This window comes from Canis lupus, chromosome X (assembly GCF_003254725.2).
Source record: "Canis lupus dingo isolate Sandy chromosome X, ASM325472v2, whole genome shotgun sequence".
NCBI lineage: Eukaryota > Metazoa > Chordata > Mammalia > Carnivora > Canidae > Canis > Canis lupus.
In genome coordinates, this window is record NC_064281.1 from 118,636,607 (window position 1) to 118,657,733 (window position 21,127).

Below are 21,127 nucleotides of genomic sequence, written 5' to 3' on the forward strand. Positions count from 1 at the left end.
TGAGCTGTGCAGTGAACTCCTGCCACACAGGGCAATGTGGAACAGGCACGCCCAAGAGTCACTTTGCATTGGGGACACCTGACCTCCTCTGCCTCCCCCACAAGGTCAAGGTCAACATGGACAGAGGCAAACCCTCCTCCTAATCTGTCCTCACCCTCCCGACTGCGTGCTACAAATGCACTTTTCCTCTGTGCTCTTCCTCTCCAGAAGCTGCAGCCTCCCTCTAAGCCTGGAGAAATCTCTCCAACCCCAGGTGACAGACATCCTACTGCGCCTGCGACCAGACTTCTCAGAAATGGCAAGCTCATCAACACCAGCATCCAAGAGACTCCCGCAGCCAAGGGGAGGCTTAGGGAGACGCCGCGACCACCCACTGGGGTGGGGCACCCTGGACGGGATGCTGGAATGGAAACATGCGCAGCAAGCAGAAAATGGAGGCAATCTGAGGACCTGGTGACCTTGAGCTCATACTATCCCAAGGAAGAGAGCTCTCGAGTCGTAACTCCCTGACCCAAGATCTGCAATGCTAGTACCAGGGGAACAGGGGCGGCAGGGTCCGGAGACTCTGTGCAAGGCGAGCACACTTTCTGTGCACACGAGACTCTCCAACATCTAGTCCACGGAAATGTACAGAACTCAATGGATGATGAACACGTTTTAAAAAGCAAGAGCCGAAGCCAACACACACATGGACAGGGCGTGTCCTCCGCAGGGTGACTCCAGCCTTCTGTCCCCCAGGCGGCTCGTTGCCGGACCCCGCTGCCACTCTGACCTCCTCCGCATCGCGCACAACTCAGGACCCGCTCCCTCCCTGCAGGCCTGGCCAGGTGACAACCCATCTTGCTTCTGGCTCAGTGGGACTGAGGCAGGGGCTCCCTCAGAGCCCAGGTCCATTGGCAGCCTCCACGTGGGGGTCCCAAGGGGCCTTCCTGGCACACAGGTGCCCCTGTGTCCTGCGTCCGCACAGAGCTCCTCGCCACCCTCACCAGTGGAAGAAGCCCCTGTGGGCCCACCCAGGACTCCGAGGCCTTGTCCAAAGACGCCACGCACAACGAGGTCTCCCCCGGTCCTGCCTTTGCCGACGGGTACTGGGCAGGTGTTGTTCTCGGCCAGGGCATCTCGAGGACCCAGCTCAGCACCCCATGAGCCACCTGCTGCCTAGCTGCGTCCCTGCAGCCTGGAGTAAACCGGATGCTCAGGAGGGGCCAGTCCAGGGAAGGGGGCATCAGAGCATCCCTGGGGGTGCATTGGAGCAGGCGTCGTCCCCACAGCCTCCAGGTGGGACCCCACCATGCTCTGAGAACTGGGCTGAGCGTCCACAGCAGGACAGGGAGCCCAGGGACGTTAGAGGCCAGCCCAGCGCTGGACTCTCCGTGTCCCATCCAGGGACCTGACAGTCACGCTAGCTGGCTCCAGGCAAGAGGGACCACGTTTGCTCACTTGTGACCTGGGTGGGGAACAGGCCTGGGTAACACATCCACACCGGGAGAGCAGGACCTCCTTCCTCCCCGGACCCAGGGATCAGAAGACAACCATTGCCTGGTTCCCAATCTCCACACCCAGGGAAAGCAGGCCCAAGACGCACGCTAACGACTGCGGGGTCCATAGATGCCAATGTGGACCGGGCCCTGTACGTCCGGGTGTCACCCTGCCCAATGCACAGCAATGCTTGACCTTACAGGGAGACTATTCCCGTGTCACCCTTGTGACCGTGTGACTCTTGTGACCATGCACAGGGTCAGCCTCGCGAAGCATCCATCAGGGGCAGGGGGAGCGGTACAATGCCCCATCCAGCTGAGTGCCCTCCAAGGGCGAAGCCTGGTGGCTTGGGCCTGAGGGTCTTCACTGCCATCAGTAGGAGTCCACCTGTCCTCCAGGGAGGACATCGTACCAATGCTTACGTCCCATGATTGGGGGACCGTGGGAGGGCTGGGCACCGATGCCACCCACAGCCTGACACAGACCCCTGCCCACGCGGCCTCTTAGCAGCGCCTCAGGGTCACCATCCGTTCTACTTGGTTGCCAAACCCGGGGCCGTGTGGGGCAGGACTGAGTGTGGGAGGAGGGAGAGGATCGCACACGCAGGGGGCTGGAGGAGCTGTGGCCCCTCGAGGACCTCCCTGGGGCTCAGGCTTGACCCTGGCCCAGTCTGGCCCCTTGTCTCCCAGCTGACTGGGGCCCCATGTCATCCCACAGGCTCATTGCCCTGGTCAGGCCAATCGTCAGCCACCCAACAGGCCAGCAGATCAATACACAACCCAGGGGGTCTCAGGACCCGACTACATCCCCACAGGGGACAGTCCCGGGGACCCTTGGCATTCCTGCTCTCTCTGAGGGTGGGGCCAGCTTGGCTTGGCCAACTCAGTGCCTGAAGACAGGCAGGTAAGCCCAAGTCGGGCCCAGGAATGACCCCAGGGCAGGTGCCAGCAGTATTTGTCACACAGGGCAGGCAGGTGGAGGCCAGATAGCAGGTCAGAGGCCAGCCAAGGGGGTGCATTCAGAGTAGGCATGGCCATCACTCGGCAATGAGGTCTCCTGAGGAGCAGGACCATGGCTGAGGTGCCTTGTGCCAGCCTGTCAGGACACCAGCTCAGGCATTTGCATAACGTCAGGACTTCCTGCTGGGGACAGGGGACATCATGCATAATCCACCTTGGCCTGCTGACAACTGCCAGACACCTGGCCGCTGTGTGTGAATACAGATAATGTGGGACAGGACCTGGCATCCCAGAGATGCCTACCCGAGGACCCACATGCTGGTGCTCAGGCGTCCTGAGTGCTCAGTGTCAGCAGTCCATGGTGGCCTGGATCAAACCCCGGGCCCCAGCAGTCACTTCCCCCCAGGACTGTCCCACTGGGCCTGCTCCTGGGACTTGTGCCAAGGCCACAAGCCTCAGGATGGCATGTGCTCCTCCTCCCCCCTCTCGTAGGGCAACCGACCTTCTGCAGTGCCTGGCTCCTGGGGACCCAAAGGCCCTCCTGCCCGGCTGCTTACAAAATCCTCATGTGAGCCTGGGGACCTGCGGGGTGTGGGGGAGCATCCTGGTTACCACCGCCGTCACCCACTACACTTTCCTCTGCTCAAAGTGCCATTTCGGGACCCTAGGGTCCCGGCAGCTCTGGGGATGGCTGATAGGTACACACCCCATCTCTGCCTCAGCCTCAGAGAGCCAACCTCACAGTGGCCTTCATGAGGACATCAGCTTCACAGAACTATGGCTATGACCCAGGAGTTCTCTGAGAATATCCACCTGGCACAGTCGCCAGGGTCACCAGCTAGGAGTGTCATTTACCGGCCCCTAGGACATGCACCGCCGGCGGCACAGCCTGGTCAGCACCCCTGGAACACAGGTAGGCAGAGGGGATCCCCGTCTGGGGACCCCGACAGCAAGATGAGTGGCCGTGAGCAGCAGCACTGGGGAGGGAGCAGTTGGCAGTGGGGAGACAGGACCAAGCCCAAAGGTCTGCAGGCTGAGGCCACGGTCAGGAGAGACAGGACAGGGCAGGCAGCAGGGGCTATGGGGGCTGCCAGCTGGACCCCAGGAGCAGGACGCCCGCAATCCTGGCCCGGCCACTGGGCAACGGGCAGATGGCCTCCCAAAGGAACCTCGTGCGGGGCCTGAGGGGTTTGATGGCCGTGTCTTGGAGACCCAAGGGTCAGGTGGCAGGAAGGACTGCCCACTGGCCCTCTCTGTGGGACACAGCGGCTCATCTACAGAATGCCCCCAAGTGCCCACCAGCTGTGGGGTGGGTGCTTCCAAGGCAGGATCACATCTCATTGTCACTACTTTGCACACTCACGTGGCTACGGTGGAAACTTGTTAGTTTCTTCGTAGGCCCTGGGCACCCAAGGAACTCGTTGCGGGCAGGGTCACTGTCCGCAACCTGCCGGCACTGCAGGTAGCCTTCCTGCACCCACACGTTGGTGAAGTGGCCCCTGGGCTCCCGATAGACTATGTGCTCTTGGCCATCGCCACCCCTGTGAACCCCGGAGTCTCCCACACCTCCTCCTCGAGGACACATCCATCCTGCAGGAGGATCAACCCCAGGACCAGCCCCAGGAGGCTGGTCTTGGGGATACCCCACTGATCGCTCAGCATCCCATCCCAGGTGAGGCCCAGGATGGGGTTGAGGACGTAGGAGTGCTCCCTGGGATCCACTTCAATCACGTCTAGGCCAAAGACCAGCCGCAAGCAGATGGACGCTTGGCTCAAGATGGCGGGGAAGTCGTCCTGGTATTCTGGGGTGAAGACCTCCAGCATCTCTGCCTTGCTGGTGGGCTGCTTGTTGCGATACTTGAGGAGCAGGAATACCACCAGGGCAGCCGTCTTCATGCGGAAACTGCCCTCCACCAAGGGCTCCTCATCTCCCGCCTCCCCTGGGCCGCTGGGGCCAGGAGGCTCGGGCTGGCCAAGGCCACCAGCTGCCCCACCATTGGGGGAGCGGTCGGCACTCTGAGAGCTCTGGGGAGCACTCAGGGCCGCGGGAGTAGCAGACCCCTCCTCTGGGGGGCCAAAGACCATGCCAGAGAAGGACAATGAAGGGCAAGACGACAAGGAGGAGGGGGAGGAGGAGGGGAAGGAGGAGGGGGAGGAGGAGGAGGATAGAGAGAGATGAGATAGGTGGTATGGGGGAGATGGGGTAGAGGGGGAAGGTGGAGCCTCCTCCTCCCCTTCCTCCTCCTCCTCAGCCCCAGACAGCTGGGCATCCCCAGGCCCTCGGCCTCCTCTAGGTCTTCTCCCTGCTTCCAAAGCTCGCTGCTATTCCTCAGGGGCATGGTGTCAGATTCGGGCTGAACCTGAAGACAGAGTTGGGAGAGCTTGTCAGGGGGCAGCCCGGCCAAGACACCCCGAGGTACCAGGTCTGACAGGGGGCCGTGCCCGGCTCCCCTGCAGAGGGGTCCCCTGTGTTGGGCTGGGAGAACCCCTGACATCAGGCTCAGAGAGAGCGTGCACTTCACCTGGCCAAGTGGCTCTGGCTCGCGCCTCCTCACCTCTGTGTCCTGAGGGACCCCCGCCTCAGACCAAGGCCTCTGCTGCCAGTTCTTGAAGTCCCTGCAGGAGGGAAGGAGGAGGGTCCTCAGGGTGCAGACTGCCAGCCCAGCCCTGGGGCCCAGTGTGGACAGGACGGCTGCCACATTCTCTGGGAGGTCTCCTGCAGTCAAGGTGGGGAGTCCCCTCCTCAGCCTCTCAAAAGACTGCCCCGGCCCTGTCCTTCTCTGGCCAAACTGTCCCTGCAAGATCACAGGTCCCCAACACTCCACAGGAGGAAGCCAGGGGCCCAGCCTTGGCCACACCTGCCAAAGTCTCCAGGATTCTTCCTGGATCATGCATAAGGGATGGGCCAGCTCTGGCTTCCATCTGGGCTGGGATGGGGGCACCTCTGGGTCTTCACCTGGACCCCACGCAAGGCCTGGGAAGACTCTCCGGCTGGCCCTGAGGCTACCCTCCTTGCACCTTCCTTGCAAGGGCCCCTGCCACGACCCCCCACCAGCCAAAGTCCAGAGAAATCAGTTGGGCCACCTGTCCCGCCTCTCCCCATGGCCCACACAAACGGCTGGGGCGGCCTGGTCCCTAGGGATCCTGCTGTGGGAGGCATCCCCTCATATGTCACGTCGACTGTCGCCAGTGCCTGGTCCAGGGCTAGGGCAGGGCACCCGCCTCCTCTGCTGACCTGAGTCCAGACCCTCAGGCCCAGGCCCTCCGCTCCCTGAAACATTATCCTGCCAGGGCCTGCTCTTCCTCCGGGCCCCCAACCTCCCATAGAGGAGACGTGCCCCTCACACCAAGACCGTACCAACCCCAGGTCAGCCCACCTTCCTGCCCCCACCCGCCCCAGGGACAAGTGAGCATTCCACTGAGGGCCAGATCTCTCCCATCCTCCGTGGGCTGCCCAGAGGGCAGGGCCCCACTCCACTGCACTGGCTTCTTGGCTCATGGGCCAGGTGGGGCCAGCCAGGACGTCCCCAAGGTCCTCACCCTGACTCCCCGCTGGCCATACACCCTCCACACACACCCTCACCAAGCAACCCCGAGGTCCTGCTACTTTGAAGCACAAGCCCTCAGGCCCTAACACTCAGAGGTGGACATCAGGACCGTAGCATGGGCTCATCTTGCACAGGGGCCTCCTTCTTCCCTGGACTGCACGTGCTGGGGCCCAGGGTCCGTCAGTCCTCCCTCTGGTCCTCACCTTCAATCCCCTCAGGCCCCGGGTCGGCTCTGGGCAGTCTGCAACCCTGCTCCTTCCTCCAATTCCCCAGGCTCTAGGAGACTTGGCTGGCAAGCCAGGGCACGCCCCAGGAGGTCCTCGGGCCCTGGGGGCTCCCAGGACCCACTCTAGGCTGCGTTCCTAGGGCTGCAGTTCCCCTGTAGTCCTGGCCTTGGCCACCAGCCACACGTGGGCCATTGCCTCCCACTCCACCTGACCCCACCGCAGCCCACACCCTGGAGGCAGTGCTCCAGCCCAACCGCCACAGGTGTGGGAGGCCCTGTCACATAAGCAAGCGACCACGCAGCTCGGGACTCGTCCAACCCCCGGCAGCCTCCCGAGGCTGAAGCAGGGGCAGGGCCGTGGTGCTCCGGGCTCCCTGGGAACCCACTCCCTCGGGGGTCTCAGTCCCTCGGGGATCCTCGCCTCCAGCCCTAGCTGACCCTGGGCCCCTCGGGCAGACTACCGGAGGCCAGGGCGCTCACACCCAGGCCCTCCCCTCCTCCCGGACCCCACCGGGGACAGGGAGTGACCATCTTTCCATCAGGACCATGACCCAGCCTGGGGGCTTCCCAGGGCTCACAGAGGGGGCTGAGCTGGGGGGCGGGGGACAGGCTCCCTGGGCCCTTCTTCCCCACCCCTGCTGGCGGGGCTCCCTGGGCGCCCAGGCCTCTGCTTGGCTCCACTCGGCCTGCCTCCCGGGACTGACTGTGGACTGGGGTGCGGGGTCCCTCCGTCCTCCATGGACATCCTCGCCAGGAACCCAGCAGGACCTGGGCCCACCGTCTGCCCCCTCAGGGAGGCCCTGCTCTGAACACCAGCCCCCTGGTCTCTCAGAGCCCCGATGCAGAAGTGGGGCCTCACCACGTGTTCCCATCCCCCCCCCCCCACGACCTTCCCGGGCCGACTCTGGGCTGGGGTGCGGGGTCCCCCGGGCCTCTTCTGCATCCTCACCGGGATTCCCAGCACCACCCGGGGCCCTCCCCTCTGCCCACGTGTCCTAGGCCCTGCTCCTGACGCCAGGGGCCCCCAGTGCCTCAGGAGGCCCGGATGTGGAAGTCTGAGCACCCATACTCCCACGTGAGAGCAGGTACCCATCCCCACGGGGGCCTCACAGCCCTGGCGACCCTCTACTGGGGTCCTCTTTGTCCCTGTCAATGGTCCATCCCTCGCCTCCCCTTAGCCCCGGGACCCTCCCCTCAGCCCTCAGCGTCTGCTCCCGCCACACCAGGACTCAGGCTCTCGGGTACCCAGATGTGCCAGGCCTGCCGCACCCGCCGCCACCATCCGGCCCCATCCCGCTCCCCCGCGGGCTTCCCGGGCTCACCGTGGGCCCTGACCTCCGCCGGGTCCCCTCTGTCCCCCTCAGGGTCCATCCCTCGCCTCCCCTTAGCCCCGGGACCCTCCCTCCCCTCCCCCCTCAGCGTCTGCTCCCACCAAACCAGGCCTCAGGCTCTCGGGTACCTGGCTGTGCCAGGCTTGCAGCACCCCCCGCCACCATCTGGCCCCATCCCACTCCTCCGCGGCTTCCCGGGGGCCCCTCTAGCGTGGGCCCTGACCTCCGCCGGGTCCCCTCTGTCCTGTGCACCTGTGTCCCTGCCCTCCCACCCCGCCCCCACAGGCAACCCCTGTGCCCCTGTCCCCCTCAGGCCCCGGCAAACCTCCCTTCCGACGGGGATCCTGAGCTCCGTGGGGTCCTGTCCCCACCCCCACAACCCAAGTGCGCATTTCCCGGGTGGCCGCGTGTGTCCGGCCTCCCCAGGGCCGCCCCCCAGTCCCAAGGAGGGGGCCCAGTGCCTCCATCTCTCCGGGAGGAGTGGAGGCATGAAGGTGGGGTGGGGGACCCCCGCAGTTCTCCCTCAGCTCCTCACCCCTGCTCCGGGAGGGCCCGGGCCCGTCCTGCCTCCGGGCACCCCTCAGCTCCACGCCGCGGCCCCGCCTTCCCCCGCGTGGATTCTCGGGATTCCCGACAGGCCCCCTCCAGCCGCCCTCCGGGCCGCTCCGGGGCTACCTGCTCGCCTGGCTGCCCCCGGCCCCAGGCCTGCCCGCCTTCGCTCGGCTGGGACCCCAATCCGACCCCCCACGCGAGGCCCTCCGCTCTCTCAGACCTCCGAGGCGGACGTCGGCCCACCTCACATCCGGACCCCGTGCCAGGGGTCCCCAGCGCTCCCAGCAGGTGGGTCCGGCGGAGATGGGCTCCAGGCTGGGGGGTCGGGGGGGGGGGAGCAGGTGGGCGGGGCCCTCCTTCAGGCTGGGAGGTCAGGGACTCTGGCCGGCCTGGGCCCGCCCTCCCGCCACGCCAGGCAATCTGCGCGTGTCCCCCCCGCCCCCCCACAAGCCTCAGGTCCCCGCTTCCCGACCTGGAGGCAGAGTGGAGGTCGGCCTCCGTCCCCCGCCCGCTGCTCGCTCCTCAGCTGCACACGAGGAGTCGCGCTGCCCACAGAGGCCCCCCGGGCCCCGGGGCCTTGGACCCTGCAGAGCCTGCCCCCGGGAGCCGCCGCCCCCGTCACCCTTTCGCCCCTTGGGGCTGTCGCAGGCCTCAGGACACCCCTCCCCACCTCCCTGCCGGACGGCGGCCTCTACACAGTCCCCGAAGGCGGCGTGTCCCCGGGCCCCTCGTGTCCTCACTGCTCACACACAGGGCCTTGCAGGGAGCAGAGCTCAGCCGCTGTGTGGCCGTGAGGGAGCCGCCAGCAGGGCTCCCCTGGCCTCCGGCGGGCCCTTTCTCGCCCTTTCCGCGGCCCCCGCCCATGCCGGAGCACACCGGTCCGGGTTCCTTGGGCCCTTGCAGAATGAACGGGCCAGGAGGCACAGGAAGCCAGAACAAAAGACTTTTCCTTTTTATTGGCTGCACGACCCGACCCCGTCCTTTGACCCCTCCGTCCTTGCTGCTTCCCAACCCATTTCTGTCCCAGTGCCCTGCCTGGGATGAGGATCCGGGTGGGACCCACACAGGGACGAAGGTGGACTTTGGCCAGCTGGTTTTCAGGACAGGATGAAACTCTTAACTGTTGAACTGGGGGATGTACAGAAGTTCGGGATGGGGGGGGGGGGGCGGCGGCTGCGGCGGTCCGGGCGGGGGGAATGTCAGTGACACACGTAGCCTCCCAAGCTGATGAATCCCCCGAATCCGAGCAGCGATGTGCAAGAGCCTCCTCATGTTAACCAAGCTCTCGATCTCCGGGTCGCGGCAGAGAACAGGCCCCCAGAGTGGCTTTTCACCCTGCTTTCTGCCCCCAAGCCGCCCTGGCCCTGCACTCCTAGAAAGCCCAGTGGTCTGTCTTCTCCAACACAAACACACAAACAAACACACAAACACACACACACAGGGAGACCCAGAGGCGCCCACGGGGAAGAAGCAGCCGAAGGGATGCCTCCCTTCGTGCCCATCCCGCGGGAGAAGCTGCCGACCCCACCAAAGGCTGGAAAGGGCCTGGCCGCCTCTGGGGCTCAGGCCCACTCTTCCTCATCAAACGGGGCCAGGGAGGAAACCGGCCACCTGCTATTAACCCATAGCACATACTCCATGACCCGTAGCTTGCTGGTTTCCTCGTGGGCCCTGGGCCCCCACAGGAACTCGTAGCGGGCAGGGTTGCTGCCCGCCACCTGCCGGTACTCCACGTAGCCTTCCTGCACCCAGACGTGGGTGAGGAGCTCCCTGGGCTCCCCATAGATGACGTGCTGCCTGCCGGCAAACACCCCCATGACCCCCAGGGCTTCCCACACCTCCTGCTCGGGGGCACGGTCGCCCTCCAGGAGGATCACCCCCAGGAGCAGCACCAGGAGGCCGGTCGTGGGCAGGCCCTGCTCACCGCTCAGCATCCCATCGTAGCTGAGGCCCAGGACGGTGACCAGGACGTAGGAGTGTGCGATGGGGTCCACTTCCTTCACTTCTACGCCAAAGACCAGCTGCATGCACTCACAGGCTTGACCCCAGATCTCGGGCCAGGCATCCTGCATATCTGGGCTGAGGACCTCCAGCACCTCTGCCTGGCTGGTGGGCTGCTTGTTGAGATACTTGCGGAGCAGGAACCCCACCAGGTCAGCCCCACTCATGAGCATTGTGTCTCCTCCTTGGGCAGAGGGCTGCGCATATTCGGGCACCTCCCAGGGGTTCCAGATCTCCTCCTCTGGGCCACTGGGGCCAGCAAACTCCACCTGGCTCCAGCCACTGGGTGCCCTGCCACTGGGGGAGGGCCCGGCACTCTGAGGGCTCTGGGGAGGACTCCAGGCAGTCTCAGACCCCTCCTCTGGGGGCACAAAGAACAGGCCAGAGCTGGACAAGGAAGGGGAGGAGCAAGAGGAGGAGGAGGAGGGGGAGGAGGAGGAAGAGGAACACAGGTAGGGGGGAGATGAAACTTCGTCTTCATCCTCAGCCTCTGGCAGCTGGGCATTGACCAGGCCCTGGGCTTCTCCCGGGTCTTCTTCCAGCTTCCAGAGCTGACTCGTGTGCCTCAGGGGCATGGTGTGGGCGTGGAGCTAAAGCTGAAGACAGCGGTGGGATGGCTGGTCGGGGTGCAGGTGGGCCAAGAGAGGCCCCGTGCCAGGGCAGAGAGCGGGCCGCATCAGGATTGGCTACACAAGGAGTCCCCTGTGTGTTGGGCTGGGCGAGTTGAGCCCCTGGCACCAGGCTCGGAGACAACGTGGACCTCACCAGGTCCAGCGACACAGACCTGCTATGCCTCCTTCACTCTGTGACCTGAGGGCCTCCTGCCGGCGACCAAGGCCTCTGCTGCGCTGCCAGTTCTTGGAGCCCCTGCAGGAGGGAAGCAGGGGGCACCTCAGGGTGCAGACTGCCAGCCCAGCCCTGGGCCCCCAGTGCACACAGGAAGGTTGGCTCGCACTCTGGGAGGCCCCCAGCAGTCCAAGTCCCCTCCTTGGCCTGCCAGTGCCCTTGGCAGGGCCTGGGACCCAGGCCTCTGTCTGCGGTCCTGAGGCCAAAGTGTCCCCACAAGACCAGGCTGCCCCGACCCTCCCCATGAGGAAGCCAGGGGACCGGCTCTGGGCAGGCCTGCCAAAGGTCTCTGGGGGTTCATCCTGTGCCGTCAAATAAGGGATCACGGATCACGGATCACGCACCAGGGGAGGAATGGCCCAACTCAAGCTTCCCTCTGGGCCAGGATGGGGCGCCTCTCGCTCTTCACCTGGACCCCACGCAAGGCGTGGGAAGACTCTCCGGCTGGCCCTGAGGCCACCCTCCTTGCACCTTCCTTGCAAGGGCCCCTACCCCGACCCCGCAACCAGCCAAAGTCCAGAGAAATCAGTCGGCCCACCCGTCCCGCCTCTCCCCATGGCCCACACAAGCGGCCGGGGCGGCCTGGTCCCCAGGGATCCTGCTGAGGAAGGCATCCCCTCATTTCTCACCTCGACCCCCGCCAGGGCCTGGACCAGGGCAGGGCAGGGCAGGGCAGGGCAGGGCAGGGCAGGGCACCTGCCTCCTCTGCTGACCTGAGTGCAGACCCTCAGACCCAGGCCCTCCCCTCCCTGAGCCCAGAGATCTGGAGAGGAGGAGGGTCTCCGCGGGATAGGCCACACCCCGGGTTCTCTTCCCAGGGCTGCCAGGGAGGGGCACCCAGATTTCGGGGCCATCCCCTCCTGGGCCTGAGGGCTGCCTTGGGGGCCACTCACCCCTTCAATGTAGGGTGGGCGGGGGTCCACCGTCTGCCCCCTCAGGGAGGCCGTGCTCCTGACGCCAAGGGCCCCCAGTCTCTCGGGAGACCCGGATGTGGAAGTCTGGCCGCCCGGCGGCCCGCCCGAAGGCAGGTCCCCAGCCTGCCCAGGGGGCCTCCCAGGCCTCCCATCCCTGGCGACCTCCTGCCAGGTCCCCTCTGTCCTGGGCTCCAGGGCCCCCGCCCCCACAGGCACTCCCTGTGCCCCTCCCCCCCTCAGGCCCTGGCAAACCTCCCTCCGGATGGGCTCCTGAGCTCCCTGGGCTCGGGTCCCCCCCCCACCCCCCCCCCCCCGAGGCGCATTTCCCCGGGGGCCGCGTGTGTCCGGCCTCCCCAGGGCGGCCCCCCAGCCCCGAGGCGGGGGCCCAGTGCCTCTCTCTCTCTCTCTCTCTCTCTCTCTCTCGGGGAGGGCGGGCCGTGGGTTGAGGCATGATGGTGGGGTGGGGGACCCCGGGGGACCCCCGCAGTTCTCCCTCAGGTCCTCACCCCGCTCCGGGGAGGGCCGGGTCCCGTCCTGCCTCCGGGGACCCGAGGCCACTGCCCCAGGCCCCGGCATCCAGGCCTCAGCTCGACGCCGCGGCCCCGCCTTCCCCCGGTCATGGTCCTCTCTCGGGGTTCCCGGCAGGCCCCCTCCCCCCTCCCCCCCTCCCCCCCCCCCCCCCGCCGCCCTCCGGGGCCCCTCCCCCGCCCTCCGAGCCCCCTCCCGGGGCTACCTGCTCCCCTGGCTGCCGCCGGCCCGGGCCTGGCCTCCTTCCAGGGGACCCCAGTGCGACCCCCCGCACCGAGGCCTTCTGCTCTCTCTCAATTCTGACGCAGAGGTCGGCCCACGTCACATCACGTCCTGACCCCGTTGCCAGGGGTCCCCACAGCTAACAGCACGTTGGGTTGAGATGAGTTCCAGGCTAGGGTGGGAGGAGGGAAGCGCGCCGGCTGGCAAGGCGGGGGCCCCCTGTCCTCCCCGGGCTCCTGCCCTGGACTCGGGCGGGCTGCGGCCTCGGCTCTCTGCAGACCTCAGTCGGTGCCCCTTACACCGAGCCTCTCAGGCCCCGACGTGTCGTCCCTGAGCGCCCGAGGGGTGGTTGCTGCGGCTCGGGCCCCACCGGCTCTGCAGGTCCCGGGGTGGCCCAGGGCTGCCGGCAGGGGCACAGCAGGGTTCGGCGGCCCCCAGCGTCCTGGCACAGGTCGGCTCTCAGTCCTCACCCAGGAGGCCCTCATCAGGACACAGGCCTGCTGTGCAGCCGCAGCGCCCATAGCCCCGGGGCAGGGCAGGGGCAGGGGCCGGGAGGAAGCGCCCCTTCCCACGGGGTCCCTTGGCCAGCAGCCAGACTTTAGGGACATCGTGTTAAAGGTTTAGTTTCCTGGGGGCGGCCGAGCAGCTGCAAGGGTGTCTAGGGGTGTCCCGTATTGCGGGGCCCACTGCAGGGAGTTTTCCCCTGACATGCTGCGTCATCGGGAGAAACACACCGTCCCTCTCTACCTAGCGTGTGTCCAGTGCACGCGTATGTATAAGGTGTGCAGATTATAGGTGCTGGTATGCAAATGTACGTACATATCACCTAAATACGGACAGCGACACACGTATGTGCGTGTGTGTTCCCGTTATACATGCGTTTGTATATGTATTTATATAGGTGTAGACTATATATATACTTTATCAAAAATACCTTTTCTTACTGTGTGAATTGCTTTGATACTCCCTACTCTATTTCAGGTTGATTCTGTATATTCTACTTAAGTGATTTTTTTAAGGGGCATTCCTTGCCACTAAGATGATTTCAGGGGGTTATTTGCATAGACTCTAGAGTCCAATGCCTCAATCATCCTGTCTTTCCCCGTGTCCTCTTAGCACCCCAGGGCTAATGTCATGTGTACTCTGAGGCCTTGCCTCAGATTTATGCTGGGAAGCAGAAGCAGAAGTTGGAAATTGCTCCGCCTATCAATCCTGTCATCTGCATTGATGCAGGCTGCATTCCCTCCCCACATCCCTGATGTTCCCTGCATCCCCAACCCAGACTCAATATCCAGCTCAGCAGTCTTCAGGGTCCCCCAAGGCTTTCTCCTCATTTATTGTTCGGACGTTGTTTATTCTGTGTGTGTTTTTCAAGACTTTCATTTCTTTCTTTCTTTCTTTTTTTTTTTTTTTTTAAGGTTTTATTTCTTTACTCATGAGACACACAGAGAGAGACAGAGAGGCAGCAACACAGGCAGAAGGAGAAGCAGGCTCCACGCAGGGAGCCCGATGCGGGACTCGATCCAGGCTCTCCAGGACCAAGTATCTGCCCAAGACTTCCTTTTTTTTTTTAAGTGAGGTTTTAGTTGCACAGAAATGAAAACGGAAATTCCTTCCTCATCGTATTCTGATAGAAGCTTTTTCCATTAGCTAGTGCTGAATTTCTTTCAAAGGAGTCTTCTATACCCAGTCGTGATCAGATGTTTTTAGTTCCATTATTTTGTTAATGTAGATAAATACAGTTGAAAGATTTTTCTTTTTTTTTTTTTTTTTTTTAAGGATTTTATTTATTTACTCATAGACACAGAGAGAGAGGCAGAGACACAGGCAGAGGGAGAGGGAGAAGCAGGCTCCATGCTGGGAGCCCGACGTGGGACCCGATCCCAGGTCTCCAGGATCACACTCCAGACTGCAGGCAGCGCCAAACCGCTGCGCCACCAGGGCTGCCCAAATACAGTTGAAAGATTTTTCTGACGTTAAGGCAGATTTCTGTTCACTGGGCACCGCCTCTCGTCCGTTTCGTTCACTACGATTTTGAATATGCATATACTTATTCAGGATATTTGCTGCTATATGAGTGCTTTTGGCTTAAGCGTTCTTTCAAGGTGAATTTCTCCTCTAGCATTTACATCCAGGAGCACTAGCGTGGGACATTTAATTGAAAACAATGCCCATATTTTTCTTTAGTTTGAAGGAGTTTTGCTAAGATGATGACTTCTCCCCAACCATTTGGCCGAATGAGACCACAGGGCGGTGGGGTGGGGGTGGGGGGGGGGAGGTGGGAGTCCAAAGTGGCCGAGGAGTTGAGAGACCTAAGTTCCTCTGGTCCCCGGAATTCAGCGAGACAGCTACTAAATCATTCTGAACCCCTGAGAACTGAACCGGAGATCTACAAAAAGAATAGCTGCAACTCTACAAAGAGAAAAGCATCCAGTTTCTGCAAGACAGGAGGTGTGGAGAAGTGAAATGGAAGCGATACATGGGAAGATGGGCGGGGGGGGGGGGGGGGGCAAAAGGGAGGCGATACATGGGAAGATACGGGGGAGCCAAAAGGGGGCGAGCTCCAGCAGCCTCCACCAGAGAGTGATGGAGCAGCAGAGAGCGCAGAATCCGGACCTTTAGAAGTCCGCTCCGGTGAGGGACGGCCCTGCCTGCCCGGTGCTCAGACAGTGAAGCGGGTGCAGAATCCTAGGTGGGACAGCGTGGTCTCAGGATCCCCCGGGGTCACAGGAACACTGACAGTGCCTGAGTGCAGCAGAGCTCCCAGACATCGGAGCAGGGAAGCCGGCTGCAGCGGGCTCTTGGCCAGTGGTGGCCGTAGCCCTGGAACCCAGCAGGGTCAGTGGGTCCCAGCACCCTCAGCGCAAAGGCTCTCCGAGCAGGAGCCCAGCAGGCGGCAGAACCGGCAAGCCCCCCCTTGCTCCCCCTGGGGAGGAGCAGCGCACATGTCCACACAGCAGGAATCTGCAGGGTTTGGAAGGCGAAGCAGGGTCCGTGCCTGAGATGGAAATGCTTGGTCACAGGCTGGGTGAGCACAGTGTGCGGTCCGGTACCAGGGAGACAGGAGTGATGGGTTGCCTTTCACTGGGGGTGCGCTAAGGAGCGGGACCCTGAGCTTTCGGCCCTGGGGCTGGGGATGAGGAGGCCACCACTTTCGCTCTCAGCCTCTAAAGAGGCCTGCAAGGCCTTCACGGAACAAAATCCACAGAGAGCAACCCGGACCAGATTACTTAGCCTGGCCCCCTGGCAAGGGCGGTGCACGCCCACTCGGGGCAAAGACCCCTGAGAATCAGCGCAACAGGTCCCTCCCCCAGAAAGTCAGCAAGAGCGTGCGGCCCAGACCAACTTTACCGAACACTGAGAACCGCAAAACTCCAGCGCTAGGGGAATATAACATACACAATTCATAGCGTTTTCCCCCATGATTCTTTGGTCTTTCCATTTTATTTATTTATTTTTTTTTTTCGCTTTCCTTTTGCAACCAATTTCTTATTTTATCAAACTTTTAGGAAATATTTTTTAGTTTTCATTCTTACAGTTACATGCTATCCTTCCATTGTTTTTAATTTTATTTGTGTAAGTTTTTTTTTTTTTTTTTCTTTACACCCTTGCGGTGCAGTTTCTTCCACCAGACCAAAATACACGTAGTGTACGGTATATGATTCTGTTTTCTTCACCTGTCTCATCAAAATCGCTTTTTTTTTTCTTTTTCTCCTTCTTTGTTTCTTTCTTGTTAAGTTCTTTCTATGTTCTGTCTCCCTTTCTGATATTTCCCACTTATTTTTTGTATCCCCCAAATGAATGAGACAAAGACTCCTAACTCTGGGAAACGAACTAGGGGTGGTGGAAGGGGAGGTAGGCAGGGGGTGGGGGTGACTGGGTGACGGGCACTGAGGGGGGCACTTGATGGGATGAGCACTGGGTGTTATTCTATATGTTGACAAATTGAACACCAATAAAAAATAAATTTATAAAAAATAAAAAAATAAGGTCTTTCTAAATTTTCATCTTTACAGTTACATTCTATCCTGTCAATGTATTTAATATATATAATATATATGCAAGGTTTTTTTTCTTTACAATTGTGAAGCCATCTTTTTTTTTTTTAATTTTGTTGTTTATTTATTCATGACAGACACAGAGAGAGGGAGGCAGAGACCCAGGCAGAGGGAGAAGACCGCTGAGCTGCCGGGGCTGCCCTTCTTCACAATTTTGAGATGTAGTTTCCTCTAACCGAAGGAAATACACTCAGAATATAGTGTATTGCTCTGTTTTCTTCACCTGTCTGTTGATATTTCTTCTTTTTTTCTCTTTTAATTTTCATTTTTACAATTGCATTCTATCCTTTCCTTGTATTCTATTCAATTTGTTTAGTACCTATAAAAGTTTTCCTTTTGTTACAATTTTGGGATTTAGTTTTCTAACAAACGGACCAAAATACACACAGGATCCAGTGTATTACTCTATTCTCTTCACCTGTCTGATTATATTCTCTCTTTTTAATTTTTCTTTTCAGTTCTGGGTCTCTTGTGATTTGTGTAGTGTATATTTCTCTGGGGACATTGTTGCCATTTCAGTATTTTGTTCTCTCATTCATCGATTCTTCTCTGCACAGATGGAAAAAACCTCATCTCATAAAAGAGAACCAAAGGCAGTACTGAATGCCAGGAACCTAGTGAGTATGGACATAAGTAACATGGTAGAACTAAAGTTCAGAATAATGATTATAAAGATACTATCGGGGCTTGAATAAAGCATCAAAGACACTAGACAAAGCCTTTCTGGAGAAATAAAAGAACTAAAATCTAATCAAGTTGAAATTTCAAAAAGGCTATCAATGAGAAGCATTAAAAAATGGAGGCGCAAAAAAAAAAAAAATGGAGGCTCTGACTGCTCGGATAATTGAGGCAGAAGATAGAATTAGTGACATAGGGCAGCCCGGGTGGCCTAGCGGTTTAGCGCCTGCCTTCAGCCCAGGGCGTGATCCTGGAAAACCCGGGATCGAGTCCCATGTGGGGCTCCCTGCATGGAGCCTGCTTCTCCGTCTGCCTGTGTCTCTGCCTCTCTCTCTCTGTATGTGCGTCTAATGAATAAATAAATAAAATCGTTTTTAAAAGCCCCAATCAAAAGTTATAGGGTATCAGGTTGGATAAAAAAGTAAGGACCATTGATACGCTGCCTGCAAGAGACTCATTTTAGGCCCAAAGACACCTCCAGATTTAAAGTGAGGGGGTGGAGAAAGATTTATCATGCTAACGGACATAAAATGAAAGCTGGGCTGGCAATCTTTATATCAGACAGACTAGATTTTTTTAAAGATTTTATTTATTTATTTATTAAGGAGAGACAGAGAGAGAGGCAGAGACACAGGCAGAGGGAGAAGCAGGCTCCCTGCAGGGAGCCTGATGTGGGGCTTGATCCCGGGACAATGGGATCAAGACCTGAGCCAAAGGCAGATGCTCAACCACTGAGCCACCCAGGTGCCCCCAGACAGACTAGATTTTAAAGCAAAGACTGTAGGGGCCCCTGAGTGGCTCAGTGGTTAAGCGTCTGCCTTCGGCCCAGGTCGTGATCCTGGGGTCCTGGGATTGAGTCCAGTATCAGGATCTCTGTGGGGAGCCTGCTTCTCCCTCTGCCTGTTTCTCAGCCTCTGTCTCTCTCTCTCTGTATGTCATAAATAAGTGAATAAAATCTTTAAAAAAAAAAAAACACACACACACACTGGAAGAGCCAGAAGTGGCATGCCTTCTGTTAGAAAGCACTAAGAAGCCCACAGTACCACCGAGGAGTAATGTTCTCCCGAGAAAATTGAACTTGCTTCTGGCCTCCAACTGGGGTGAACATATAGTGACAGGAAATACAGCTCTCTTCAGGAGAAGAAGGCACAGGGTCTGCTCTGTGGCGAGAGCTCTGGGCATCTGCAGGAACGTGTTTGCTTTGTTTTGCATCCAGTCTGCTCAAGAAAGGCACCATTTCCCTGCCTACCACAGTGATGCCACAACACTGCCCAGCAGCCTTGCCTATTCCAAGCCAATGGTGCCTGCCTTTCCCTTTATCCTGGGAGAATGGCCCCTGGATGCTTAGATCTGCATTTGCTCCCTATCCCCTAGGTCAAGTCAGAAAGCTAGGATAAAATCCTGGATCTGACAAGCCAGTTCACTGTACCCGTGCCACTGATCTTGGCGCAAGGCTGCTCTAGGCTCGGAGGATCAGGCCCTCCAGACTAGCCTCTCTAGACCTCTGCCTCCTGCTCTCTGTTGCAGGGCCCTGAGCTACTGCATGCCGTTGTTCTTCCCCGGGCATTTGCTTTTGCCACGCTGCTAGTGGTCCTCTTGGGACATCCTCAGGTCTCGCCCTCAATGTCACCTTTTCCATGAGTCCTTCTATGAATACCCAATCCTAAATTGCAACCCCTCCTCCCACCCCATCCCCAACACTCTGCATTCAGCTCTGTGGATTCGATTTGTTTCCATAGCATTGAAAACTACTCAGCCTACTTCACCTTTCACTTCATTTCATGATTCACTTCAGTGTACACCGCTACACATGCTAGGCTATGAGCACTACAGAGGCAACGAATCTGTTCAATGCTGTATTCTTAGAGCTTTGAGCAGCGCCTGGCACATGGTACATGTTTACTACTCATGTTGAGAATGAATAAAGAACTGCCAGCTCCAAGGTCCTGGTCCTTGGAGCCTCTCGTCCCTAAACCCCCTTGGCATCTCTAACCCCCACAACTATCCAAACAGGCAAAGTTTGAATGCTCCCGTCCATGCTCTACTTATTGGCTCATGGACAAGGTAAGCCACTGAGTTTACCGGGGACTCTGGAGACCCCTAGCCCCAGTCCCTGGTTTGTGCTCCTGGTATTCTGGCAGAAGTCAGCGTAGTAGGATTCCAAACAACTATGGCTGACTGCACACTCTCTCCTGCCAGCAGGCAGCTATGGCCTTCACCCTTATGCTCTGCTCTTCCTTCTTGTTGGCTTCGATCTATAAGTTGCTACAGTCAAGGACTCACGTGTCCTGGGGTTTGGGTTGGGCCACAGAAGGTTTTACAGATAGCCAGTTCACACAGCGCATGCCCATTGATTCCAGAGGGCACACCCATGTTCACATATGACCATAAAAAGACTTCCCTAGCGAAGGTAGAAAGGAGGGTAACTAAGATGGTTTGCAAGGTTACTTTCAAACCCAAAACACTCCAACCACTAGGATTTATCCCCATTTCCAGAATGCAGGTGCGCTCCTTGCCTTTGCACATACTGTTCCTGCATCTTGAGGTATCGGAGATACTTTACTTGCAATGAGAAGGGCTCTTGCTGTCGGTGCTGTCCTTCCTGATAATGCCAAAGGCCAGCCTTCTCGTGAGAAGGCATCAGACACACTCAGAGGGACATTCTACTACAACTGGACCAGTACTCCTCAGAAATGTCAAGGCCATAGATATAAGCAGAACACTGGCCTTCCAGAGATGTCCGCATCCTAATGCTCACAGCTGGAATATGTTAAGTTACACATCAAAGTGGAATTAACGCAGAAGATGGAATTGAAATTACCAATTGCCTGACCTGAAGATAGGGAGATTGTTCAAGATAATCCAGGTAGACCCAATGTAAATACAATGCTCCAAATGTGGAAGGAGACGGTCATGTGAGAGACTCAACTGCCCATTGCTGGCGTTGAAGATGGAGGAAGGGTCTCTGAGCCAAAGATGGTGGTCACCCTCTGGGTGCTGGAAAAGTCATGAAAACACATTTCTCCGTGGAGACTTCCCAAAGCATCACAGCCCTGCTGATGGCTTGATTTTAGCCCAGTGAGACTCTTCTGGGGCTTCTGACTTCCAACATTTGTGTTGTTCCATTAATGAATTTGTGCTGTACCACTAACTTTGTGGTGATCTGTTACAACAGCAATAGGAGGGCAGCCCCAGTGGCACAGCGGTTTAGTGCCATCTGGTGCCCGGGGTGTGATCCTGGAGACCTGGGATTGAATCCCAAGTCGGGCTCCTTGCATGGAGCCTGCTTCTCCCTCTGCCTGTCTCTCTCTCTCTCTCTCTCTCTCTCTCTCTCTCTCTCAATCAATCAAACAATCAATCAATCTTTAAAAAGAAAAACAACAACAACAGCTGTGGGAAAGTAATACAGTTTCAAAAAAAAAACAGGAAATACGAAGGAGCTATCTCATATTGGAGGACATGAAGCAGACATAATGACTGCATGTAATGTGCCATCCAGGGTTGCAAAGAAAAAGGGCACATTCCTACCCCTTTGCCCCCAGGGCTCTTGGCCCCTTGGCCACTTTATGGTCCCTCCGACTGTACCACCACTCTGGACAATTGCAGGTGCCCAATTGGGACATACACAGGAGTCTGCGGCTGAGCTGGAGAGACAAGACCACCCATGAGGACAGTGCATGCCTCCCCCCACATTCCTCTTTGCAGGATCAAGCATCCTATCCCCCACAGTGAGAGAAACTGAGGGACAAGGTTGAGGGACTGGGTCCTGACAGTTGGAGAATGGC

The 21,127-nt window shown here is 59.0% G+C and overlaps 2 protein-coding genes and 2 long non-coding RNA genes across 4 annotated transcripts in view; 1 reads left to right on the plus strand and 3 right to left on the minus strand.

The window, feature by feature from the left end:
* Positions 1-21,127, minus strand: part of LOC112663802 (melanoma-associated antigen 10-like) — a 331,119-nt gene that overhangs the window by 144,481 nt on the left and 165,511 nt on the right. The gene's annotated exons all lie outside the window — the stretch shown is intronic.
* Positions 1-21,127, minus strand: part of LOC125754692 (uncharacterized) — a 119,450-nt gene that overhangs the window by 59,715 nt on the left and 38,608 nt on the right. The window lies entirely within an intron of this gene.
* Positions 9,025-12,737, minus strand: LOC118353798 (melanoma-associated antigen 8-like). The gene is made up of 2 exons (XM_049107689.1): positions 12,590-12,737; positions 9,025-10,963 (listed from the first exon to the last, which is right to left on the minus strand). The coding sequence occupies exon 2, from the start codon at positions 10,669-10,671 to the stop codon at positions 9,658-9,660; it is 1,014 nt and encodes a 337-aa protein (XP_048963646.1). The 5' UTR covers positions 10,672-10,963; positions 12,590-12,737; the 3' UTR covers positions 9,025-9,657.
* LOC125754695 (uncharacterized) lies at positions 12,640-14,661 on the plus strand. Its single transcript, XR_007409469.1, has 3 exons — positions 12,640-13,057; positions 14,025-14,148; positions 14,408-14,661. It is a non-coding gene; the product is annotated as an uncharacterized LOC125754695 (long non-coding RNA).